This window comes from Bufo bufo, chromosome 3 (assembly GCF_905171765.1).
Source record: "Bufo bufo chromosome 3, aBufBuf1.1, whole genome shotgun sequence".
NCBI lineage: Eukaryota > Metazoa > Chordata > Amphibia > Anura > Bufonidae > Bufo > Bufo bufo.
The window spans coordinates 343,018,455-343,030,787 of record NC_053391.1 but is presented as its reverse complement, the minus strand read 5'-3'; the positions used below and the strand labels follow the sequence as shown (position 1 = coordinate 343,030,787).

At 41.3% G+C, this 12,333-nt stretch overlaps 1 protein-coding gene across 1 annotated transcript in view; it reads left to right on the top strand.

The window, feature by feature from the left end:
* EPHA10 (EPH receptor A10) overlaps positions 1–12,333 on the top strand; it is a 762,516-nt gene that overhangs the window by 278,860 nt on the left and 471,323 nt on the right. Inside the window, exon 3 of the mRNA XM_040424435.1 lies at positions 8,767–8,922. Coding sequence (XP_040280369.1) covers positions 8,767–8,922 — 156 coding nt within the window. The remainder of the gene's footprint in view (positions 1–8,766; positions 8,923–12,333) is intronic.

Here is a 12,333-nt window from a genome sequence, read left to right as displayed (position 1 = left end):
TGTTAGAATCACGTACTCATGTACTCGGTCAATGGCCGCACATGCCCTCCTGAATTCAGCTGCTATGGCCGTATCTCACTTCCTAAACCTCCTGCTTTATATCTTAATCAGAAAAAAATGGAGGAGGAGGACATAAAATAGCATCTATTGATGATCACCAATGTGGCGATATGTTGTGCTGCACTGTGGTATATGGTTCTGCTGGGATGATATTTTATGCTATGGTATGGCTGACCCAATTTACATGTGTTGCCATGTCTTCTGGACCTCTCTACAACATGGGGACACTTTTTTTACAGGGCCGCTTTAAGCTCCCAGTCCTTCCCTGATTGGAAACAAAATTCAGCAGAATAGGTGATAAGTGTCTGATTGCAGAATTTCTGACTGCTCGGGAACCGTGGATCACAGAAACAGAGGTACTGTGTAGTGTTGAGCGAATCAAGCTTTGGATCCTAGATCCAAATTTGATTCACACAAAACTTTGTTTTAATGCTATATGGAGGCCTGTCTCCGTAGAGCATTAAAATGTATGAGCTCCAGCAAGGAGATGTGAGTTATCACTGACTAACTTCCGCCACTGATTTTTAAACTTTAAAATCAGCTTAAAACATGCATCCGAAGTTGGCTTCAGTACCGCCTGGTACCTTGGTACCAAAGCCAATTTCAGATCCATGTTTTAAAATGGTTTTAAAGTTGAAAAATTTGGTGATAACTCACTTTTCCTCGCTGGATCCCATACATTTGAATGCCGTACAAATCTCCGCACAGCACTTTAACAAAGTTTTCAACTAATCGACTTTTAATCTAGGATCCAAAGCTACTACTGTGTCTCCTGTTTGAATGGGGTGACAGTCAAGCAGAGGTGCTGTCCCTTCATAAAAAGTCTATGGGATTGTCAAAGATAAGGGTACTACATGTCTTGACTAATGAACAAATTTTGGGTAGTGGCAGTGCCCATGGTTTATTCCACCCAATTCAACACAGTGCATGGTACTTCTGCTTTAATGATCAGTGAGAGGTGAGAGTCCTAGGGGTAGGATCTTCAGTAATTATACACTTAACAGCTATCCTGTGGCTTTACGGCTATGTTTTGATTCTGCAAAATCTTGTTTAATCGACTTGTTGCAAAATTATATGCTGAACTATATTATATAGGTAATTTTCTCGCTGTCTGCTGCATTTTCTAGGGGAAGTCTGTTGAATGCAGATTTAGGCTTGGGCTATATTGCAAGCGTCTCGTCAGTCACACAAGACTGGAGAACATGTAGCTGTGTGGGCAACAGACAGCCCAGAGAACATATGCTGTGGAGTGTGGGGGACATTTGCTGTCTGCCATTGTATAGATCTGCTGAGGGATGACTTACCAGGTTCTTCACTTGGCTATTTTTAATGTCACGAAGAATGCCTTGTGGCCATTCTCTAGCATGACAGGGCTCTTTCATATCTGAACTTACCTTGGTTGTACCACTGTCGAATCCCATACTATTTTCTTCCCTATATTTTTTAGTTCACATAGCCATATGAGGGCTTGTTTTTTGCAGGACAAGTTGTACTTTCCAACGCCACTATTTAGTATTGCATATGATGTAGTGGGAAGCAAGAAAAAAATTCCAAATAGGGGGAAATTGCAAAGAAAAACAACTATTCCACCACAGTTTTACAGGTTTATTTATTTATGACGTTCGATGTGCAATAAAACTGACCAGTTACTCTTATTCTACAGGTCAGTACGAATCCAGGGATTCCTTATATGTATTGTTTTTCTTGCGTTTTGATAATGATAAAAAAAAATTAAAGTGGGAAAAAAATCTGTTTTAGTTTTTTTGTCGCCATATTTTGACCCCCATAACTTTTTAGTAATTATGTGTACGGAGCTGTATGGGGCTCATTTTTTGTGGGGCGATCTGAAATTTACATTGATACCATTCTGGGGTGTGTATGACTTTTTGATCACTTTTTATAAAAAAAATTATAGAAAATGAAGCGACCAAAAACTGCAAATTGGCCATTTTGATGCTTTTTTCCGTTTTGCTGTTTGTCGTATGGGGAATATATTTTTATACTATGGGCATTTTCACACATCGCGACATCCATAATGTGTATTTTATTTTTATTTTGGGAAAAGGGTGGTGATTACATTTTTTTTAATTTTTTAAGCTTTTTTTTATAGTTCCCATCTGATTGCTATTATCATAGACTTCAATTCACTTGCATTGGAATCTATGATGATTTTACTACTTTCCTATGGAGCCCTAGCTCCATAGTAAATACTATGCAGCAGCCTCCTGTCATTCACAAAGACATGGGCGGCTGCACACAAGCTCCGGATCCTCTGATCGCCATATGGGGGAGCAGGAACACCACCAAAAGTGCACACTTTCGGTTTTCAGGGTGGTCAGATGCCGTGGTCAGGATTGACCACAGCATCTGAGGGGTTAAATGTCCGCGTTCGGCATTACTGCTGGTTGCAGACATGAGCCTCGGGTGTCTTCTATAAAAAGCAGGTAGCCACCCGCGGCTATGGTGCCTTCAGCGCTCAGGAGTGGGCACCATCTTTAAAGACCCGGCCAGCGCCGTACTATTACGGGGCTGGTCAGAAAGGGGTTAAAACGGTCCTTCCTATGAAGCGCAACTCTTCCTCTCTTTTAGCATACAAGAAAAATACACATTTTACACAGGCACAAAAAGACTGAATGAAAATAGTTCTATCGTGCTTCTCTTTAATCTTTTATATGAAGGAGAGATTTTCCAATCCAAGATTTCTGAGGCTGCCGTGACAGGTATTGTTGTAGAATTGTCACAATAAGTAGAATCCCTTATTCATAGCTGTTGACTTTATTGTGTGCTACAGAACAATTTTTTCTTCCACGTGGCAAGACAAACCATTATGGTACCCTGTCCACAATGCATTTGATTCTTTAAAGGAAAGGGTCAACTGTGTATTAAAATTGCTCTTTGAAAGCAAGAAGACAATGCTTATCTTAGGCGTCTCACATTGAGTCTTCCAAGAGCACTCGTTAAACCACTTTACATTAATGTAAATGAACAAATCGGTACTAAGTACAAAAGACAGATTTAATTAAATGTCAGATTACATTTCAAAGGTGGGAGAGCTCTGTGAATATCTGTGTTTTCACATCACAGAATCCATCATCTAAAAAAACAATTACAGTAAGGCCTAAGACATAAAGAAACAATTCAGCTCTTTATTATGTTTAACCCAACTATATTCTTCCCTTTCACAATTTTTTGTGTAGGTGCAAATTTTTTATAGACTATAAAACTTTCCATATATGAAGAAAAGAAAGTAGGTTCTTCTCAGTCACTGATAATCAATTATATATACACATGTGAAAGCAGCCATGGCATCTATTTTTGCATATATCACATTTTAACCTCCTAATAGTCAAATTAAAAATGGAAAAAACATTCCTGAAAATATCACTTTTTATTGTTGATTTTTGATACATGTCTGAAAAAAATATTGTTGGCGCACAACTCAGGGGACACAATTTCATTTTTAACTTCTTAGTGACGTAAATAATTTTAACTTTAAGGACGACCAGTAACATTTTCCTCCTCTTTGTTCCAGCAGTCATAACTTGTATTTTTTTCTTCTTCTGATTTTGCGGGATAAGTTGTAGTTTTTTTAGGAACCATTTTGGGGTACAAACAGTATACTGCAATTTATTTTAAAATGTTATTTAAAGGGGGAAAGATAAAAACTGAAATGTCAACGTTATTTTGTGGAATTTATTTATGGCATTTACAGTTTGGCATAATTGACAAGATAACTTTATTCTTTGGGTCAGTACAAATATGATAATGCCAAATTTATATATTATTTTCTTTCCTTCTGCAGGCTGTCTGTTCCCCAATTGCCCAACCCCTTCCTCCTCAAGACTGAAGGGGGGGCTGCTTTAACCTCCTCATATCTCAGGATTGGTAGCAGCTAGATATATGGTCTTGTTTGTATGGTCTTGTTTGAAAACTGTCATTCCATGCTTTAAAAAAAAAAAAATAGATCAGAAGATACTGCTAACCCAATTTCTAACAGCTGTAAATGCAGCTGAAAATAAAATTTCTAAAAGATTTCTACCAGTAAAATCTCCTGATGTAGTGGAGATAAGGCTGTGATGCTGGTCTTGTAATGACAGTTTTCAAACCATATCTCTAACTGCTACAAATCCTGAGGTTTGAGAAGGTTAAGTAACCCCTGCATTCCCCCCCCCCCCCCCAAACTTGGGTTACCCTGCTTGGACAGAATTATTAGGTCCTTTTTCCAGTAGGAGTAGGAGCAGAGCAAAACTAATAAGTGGTATAAAGGGGTTGTCTTTTCACAGACAACCCCTTTAATCTGAGAATTGCTTTGGTTTCCTAGAGACCCCTGGACAACAGATGGTTTTGCACAAGTATCATGTGGTACAATATAGTATTTTATGAAGGTCATACAGATGAATGACTATCTCATTAATTCATGGTTGCCCTGAGTCTGCTAGACCGAGAAGTAATGTTTTTTGTGGCTCCTAGAGGCCTATGATTGACATTAGAGATGAGCAAAGTTTTGAAAAATTCAATTTAGCAGCTTCGCTGAAGATCAACAAGAAATTAGATTTATTACAAATTCATTTGACATGAATTGCTATAAATCAGGTACACCCAGGCCAATCTGCCTAAAAGCAGGTTTTTCAAAACGCATTTCAGATGGAATTGGAGCAAATGGAATTCAATACAATGACATTTGTCCTCCATTGAAGTGCAGGTTAAATAAAACAAAAACTTTTGTTTTCATTTTAAAGAACAGGCAGGCGGATCTGTCTTATGGAAGGATAAAAACCAGCAAAACACTGGTTTGAACCCACCATAAGGCATATTCTTCCCATTTGGTGTCTGAATCTCAGTTTGAAGGCTTCGAAGTTACAGCTGCATTACGCAGTATTTTTAACCAACCTGGGGGCCCAATCTCAGTGTGCTGGGCAATAAATTTCATAAAAAGTAGTATAAAGTAGTTGCCCCATGACAGAACAGGGATGGTGACAGCAGCGGTGACAGTAACAGTGATAATAGTGACACCATGACAGAGTGATGAGGGTGGAAGAAGCAGCAGTGACAGTAACAGTAACAGTGACAATAGTGGCCCCATGGCAGAGTGGGGAGGGTGGCAGCAGAAACAGCAGTGGCAGTAATGACCTGAGCAAACTGCATTTTTATGAGCATTTTGCCTTTGCCGCTCAAGGAGGGCGTGTTTTGCATGGTAAGAGTGGCTTAAGTGCATGCACAGTTTCCTGGCCATTTTCAAAAACGTCTTACAGTTGGGTGGAAGACTTGAGGAATCAGGTGACAACCAGATTGAATACGTGTGTAATGCAGGGCACATGGGTCAGCCCTCCCTGATGCAGCACAGACAACATCCTGATGCAGCACAGACAACATTTTGATCCCATTATCAGTAACCATGGTTCCTATCTCCAGTTCACGAGGAGACAGCCGGTATTCAATTTCATCATTGATGATGCCGAGCAGTTCCTCCCTGGTGTGGCTCTGTTAGCCAAGGCTGACCAGGTGCAGATCTGTGTGACAACACCTAGCTTTGCATAGGGGATATAATGGAGGACCATTGTGAACTGTGCCTAGAGGGGAGGGTGGGGACAAGATGGAGGATGAGGAGGGAGAGGAGGACATTGGCACTGAAATCACATGATTACAACACGGAGGTGGCATTGTCATCACCTGGCCAAATTGCTGGTGTGCCTGACCCGGAACGACATTTACCCAGTGGGCTATGAATGACATATTGTCCTTAACCATAGTTACAACTCTATATTTAAGTGCTGACGTGAACTCTACCAAACACCAAGAGGCCCAAGGACTGGCCCACCTTCTGCTCAACTTACGTGTGCAGGACTGGTACATCTTTTTGGGAAAAGTAATGTTGGCTTGGAACTCTCCACCTTGGGTGGGCACAAGCCATCAGTTCTCCAAAATGTGCAGAGTCAACTACATGGAAAGGGAGACACTGTAGTACCAGCAACTTGAACAGGAGCAAGTTGATCTTCTGTGTCACTTGATGCGGGCACACATACTGTTGTCTTTTTCCAATCGCCTCGGTGATCGATTGCTGTCGAAATAAGTGATAATGAGGTGGAGGACCAAGATGAGACATTAAAGTCGATGGGAAGGAATGACCGCTTCCTTCTGCTGACGTTGCAGAGCCCTGACTGCTCGGAAGGAGATGCGGGCTGGTTGGAGATACAGCGGTTGCTGCATCAGGCTGTAACACTAATGAGTGGCACGGTTTTCCCACATCACTTTATAGTGACGCTCCATGTGTTCAGGCAGGGCTGTCATGCCAACATTAGCACCCAGGCCACACCTTAGCTGCCCAGACATCCGGCATAATGCCATGCTAACGTCCCCCATTGACTGTATGAAATATTCCCACACTGGTGAGTATGGCATTTTCCCTACACCACTGTGTGATGCCTGCTTGCTGCTGCTTTTATGAACCTATGCTCTGCCACTGTGTTCCTCCCAGGTAGTCTCCTGAGAAGCAGACAGTGTACCCCTGCCACATTTGGTTTCAGATCTCCCACTGATTCTACCCTTCTGTTTCACGGGCACCCCCTGATGATGACGATGCACCCTCTTCACCTGGCTACCACGTGTGATTGGCTACACGATCTACATATGTTTGCGATATGTTTATTTACTTGTGTCACCCTCACTTGTCCCTGACCTCTCACAACGTGCTCCCACTCAACTGTCATCATCGGTAGTTGTACGCCTAAAGAAGTTCTCAGCAGACCTCTCCTCCAAATCTGTGCTGGCCTGTAACTGCTGACTGTCCTCACAAAGTCATCTTCAGAGTAAAGCGGAGTAGAGCCAGTGGCTACCATTACTTGGCTGAAGGACGTGGGCACCAAAGGCAGGTTCAGGGCACAGAGGCAGTTCCTGGGCTATGTCAACTAAGCGCAGTGTCACAGAAACCCACCGATTCCTGGTTGTGCATATCTGTTGTAACTTGAGATGATTCTGAAGAGTGAACCAACCATTGTAGTACAGCTGAATTGTTGGTCAAAACACGACCGCTGGATGACAGTGCAACCACCATACCTTTCTTCTGCTGCTTCTTGTTCAAGCTAAGGCATCATTTTTGCCACTGCCGTTTCCTTTGGAGGGCCCAGGCAAATGTTATGAATCTTTGTGCACTTCACAGTTTTGTATACAGTGATAAAGCAACCTATAACACTGATGCACAGTAATTCTACAGCTAACGGAATGGATTAGCTATCAATATTTAGAATCAAGTTTTCCTAAACGTTGGACCGAATTCCGCTTCGGATGCCTCACTTGGCTCAACACTAATTGGCATAGTCTGTGAAGTCCACATTTATTCCTGATCATCCTTGAGATATGTTTTAATAGGTAAAATTACACCTAGACTCCAAGGGTATATGAAGGAGTTCTCTAGCTTTAAAAAGAATCTGTCGCCATAATCTCTGGCTTTTCTGTGCAGTAACACATGAGTAGTATTGGAGAAAGAAGTCAAGATAAAAAAAATGTCCCCCTTTTTCCCCTGCTGCCAGTGCTCAGAGCTGCACAGAAATGCATTGTAAGGACTGCCATGTATGCACACATGAGTCCTTTGCATTATATTGGCACAGCAGCCTGGACTGTGTATTTCAGCACAGCTTTGAGAGCAGACAGTGGGGAAATGGGGGGCAGTAGGAGAATAAAATAAAGTGATCTGGACTCTTTAGATATATCCTGGTGTCAGATTCCTTTTTAGTTTAAAAAAGATTATAGAGGTCAATGCCTGGTAGTTCACAGTTTCTTCTGTAGAGCATAACCATTATTCTTGTTATCCTTGACTAAATGTTTTTTTTTAAGCTTAGAAGGAACACTATTCACACACCATCCTTGGTTGAATGTGATAAGAGTTGTGAAGGATTGTCCAGTATAAGAAAATATGACTGTTCTCTTCCAGAAACAGCACCACACATCCTCGGGTTGTGTATGGCATTGCCTCTCAGCCCCAGTCATTTCATTTGAGCTGACCTCAATGCCAGACACAACCCATGGACAGGTGAGGTATTGTTTCTGGTAGAAACGAACCTTATTTATCTAGTGCTTTTCACATTAGGGTATGGCCTCAGAAAAGCAGAGAAAGTGTAAAGGAAACAAACTATAACAATATGTAAAATTCTCATAGAGCATGTCCTATGTATCAATATATTGGTACCTGTTTAGCTGAACATAACCCAAAAATTAAAAAGTAGAAAAAGGCACAATGTGACATGCAATACATATAGACTGGGGCAAATCTTATACCAAATCCGAAGTCCTGCACTTTATCTTGCACATCACCTAAATATGCTATGTCCCTAACAATATCTGTAACCAGAGGCTTTCGGTTATTAGCAGATTGTTGAAGAGTGAATAGTTGTTTAATGAAGACCAGAACTTCCCTGTCAATGCCACACACCCTTTTTAGATCTGGCGTGAGCGGGGAGACGTCACACATTGCCCCACAATCTGCGCTAGTTTAGGCGTATTTCTGTTTAATAAATGACCCCCAAAGTACTTTATGTTACAAAGTTGTATATCTCTACATTCTACATAAAACTATATAAAGGAAAATAAAAGTGAACTATTTCTGTGCATAAGCTTAGAATCTGGTATTATACACATATTTATATGTAAGATACAGATTCATTTCTTACAAGAAGCTTCATTGTATTTGTCTGTTTTTCTGTGTCTCAACAGCTTGTCCCCCTGGGTTTTATAAGATGTCTAGCCGCCTCCAGACTTGTGTTCCTTGTCCTGAGCATAGCTACACTAATCAAGAATCATCCACTGTCTGCGTCTGTGAGAAAAACTTCTACCGATCTCCTCTGGATTCCCCTTCTACGGCTTGTACAAGTAAGTATATTGTCCATGTAATGATAATTACTGTGACATTAATTACCAAGGTTCTAAACTTATAATGGCAGCCATTAAAATAAAAATACCTTTTTATGTCTATATACCCGATCTACAATGTTATTTTTTTTTTTTTTTCAAAGCTGCACGTATTGGTTAAATAGGCCATAACAGAGTCTACATTAAATATATCAGAAATTAAATGGACGTTGATTCAACGTGTGTTTTACCTGACAACATGAAAATGCAATGTAATCTGCAGGCAGCATAGTATAGAGCAGGAGGAGCTGAGCAGATTGATATATAGATTTGTGGGAAAATATTCAGTATAACTTGTAATTTATACATTTGAATCTTTTCTCATTCTGAGTCTTGAAGCCAAGGAAGACTGTCAGTCACTGATAGGACCTCCTCCTTGACTTCAAAGCCCATAATGAGCAGGAATTTAAATATATGAAATGCAAGTTTTACAGAATTTTTACTCATAAAACTATATATGAATCTGCTCAGCTCCTCCTGCTCTATAAGATGCTGCCTGCAGCTCAGATACTATGTTCATCGTGACATGTTCCCTTAAAAAAGGACCAGATGTCTTGATATGTCTGTTTTGGTAGCCACGACATGTCAGAGGAGGTGATAGGTGCTATTTAATAGTAGGGCAAATGGTACAGATAGAGGGCCAATAATTATAGATATCAAATACTTTGTCAGTTAATGGGGACAACTAATGCAGGCCACACACCAGGCTACTTTCATTACATTCATTTAGGCAAGCAGTAAGGAGCTGTGCTTTTTTCCCCAAATATTATCACATGTGTACAAAATCAACTAATGTGAAAAAAAATAATTAAAAAAAATAAAATAAATATATATATAGCTTGAGAAAGGCTCATTGCGAGCCGAAACGTCGCTTGTGCCACCTATGGGTGAATAAACCTTTTTTCACTGAGGATTCAACTGGAGTGCAGTCCGATTTCTTTTGTTCCATATTTGTGGGTAAGCAGCAGTTACCATACTTGGACATTGCACCCTCTCTATTTTATTTTTTTTCCTGGCTTGGTGGTGCTGCTGGTCATTTTTTTCCATATATATATATATATATATATATATATATATATAATCCAGAAGAAGGACGGCACTCCAGTAAGGTGAAAAAAATGATGATGCCTTTATTCAACCATCCGGTGCAACGTTTCGGCTCTAAATGAGCCTTAAATCCAACTTAGAAAAAACTTTAGCCCCAACAATCTGGTTAAACAGGTCCGGGATCAGAGGAAGCGGATATGGGTAACGAATCGTGATACAGTTCAGCTCTCTGAAATCCAGACAAGGTCTTAAAGAAGCATCTTTTTTCTTAACAAAAAAACCCCAGCGGCAACAGGTGACTTCGAGGGTCGGATGTGTCCCTTTCTCAGGCTCTCAGAGATATAAGTAAGCATAGCGACTCTTTCAGGTTGGGAGAGATTGTATAGTCGTGATTTTGGCAGCTTGGCGCCTGGGATGAGATTAATAGGGCAGTCGTACTCCCGGTGAGGGGGTAACTCCTGGACACCACTCTCGGAAAACACATCCGAAAATTCAGAGAGAAAAGATGGCACAGTCTTGGTAGAAACCTCTGAAAGAGACGCAGTGAGGCAATTCTCTCTGCAAAACTCACTCCAACCATTTATTTGCCTTGCTTGCCAATTAATGGTGGGATTATATTTAGTGAGCCAGGGTAGCCCCAACACTAGAGGAGTAGGTAATCTGCTTAAGACAAAACATGACATATCCTTAACATGAGCGTCACCTACAGTCAAACGGATATTTTGAACCATGCCCTTTAACGATCTTTGAAATAGTGGAGCGGAATCGATAGCAAAAACAGGTATATCCTTTTCCAAAGTGCATACCTGGAAACCATGCGTTGTTGCAAATTGATTATCAATGAGATTGACAGCTGCTCCACTATCTACAAAAATCTCACAAACAATGTTCTTGCTGTCTAGCGCCACCCTGGCAGGTAGGAGAAAATGGGAACTACAACAAACGGCAAACCTTCAATTTCCGCATCATCCTTGCCAATAGTAGCAAATGGAAAGGTTTTAGAGGGTTTTTTTTTTGTTTTGTTATTATTACCCTCAGAAAACGCCATGAATCTCCTAGAGGGGCAAACCTTAGCCAAATGATTTATACCCCCACAACAGAAACAAACCCTCCTCTGAGAGCTGAATCCTCTACTATCAGAGGCAAGCAAACCCAGCTGCATGGCCTCCTCCTCAGAGAGGATTGAGACAGACTGAGACCCCTGCGCACTGAATGAGACAGCCCCACTGTCCTTGGGCTGAATATGACAGGAAAGAGTAGTCTCCTCTCTCTCTCTAAGACGCCTGTCAATACGAACAGCTAGAGACATGGCTGACTCTAACGACGCTGGTCTCTCATGAAAAGCGAATGCATCTTTCAATCTTTCCGAAAGACCATGGCAAAATTGACTTCGGAGTGCAGCATCATTCCAACCAGTATCAGCTGCCCATCTCCGAAATTCAGAACAATATATCTCTGAGGACTGTTTACCCTGGCATAAAAGACGCAGTTTAGATTCAGCCAGAGCAATACGATCCGGGTCATCATATATCTGCCCCAGGGCAACAAAAAATTCATCCACCGATTGGAGGGGCCGTGCCCCCACCGGCAGCGAATAGGCCCAAGACTGAGGGTTATCCCTGAGCAGCGAGATGATGATCCCCACCCTCTGCTCCTCATCACCAGAGGAATGGGGAAGTAGGCGAAAATGGAGTTTGCAAGCCTCTCTAAAGCGAACAAAATTCTCACTACCCCCAGAGAACGTATCCAGAAGCGAGATCTCAGGCTCGGAACAAACTCCATGAACGCCAGCAGAACCGGTCACCTGAAACTGAGACAGTTTTACGGAGATCTGCTACCTCCAGCGAAAGACCTTGCATGCGGTCAATCAAGGCTGAAACCGGATCCATGCTTAAGACGGTTATGGAGGTTTATAATGTCACAAATGAAATTAGCAGATAGCTGAAACATATAAATAAACGAGCGACTGGCTTGATCCCAAACTAAGGAGCTTATAGGTGAGCCCTATAAAACCCTAAGAGCTCTCACTGACTGCTATGCACATGCAAGGGTCTGTATGGTAGACGATTGCATGCCCGCGTACCCAATACTGTGTGACACCTGAAAACCCTATAATAGTGAGAGGACACGACCACCGGCTCCCTGCACTTAATACGGACGGAGTCAGGGTCACCTGGAATCAATAAAATAACTGATACTAGAAGACTGGCACACTAAACATATGGGACATAATGGGCAAGTCCAAATTGCAATGAATTTATTATACACACAGATAAAATAAAATAAAGATAAAAAGTATAATGTTAAAATGTTAATAACAATGGA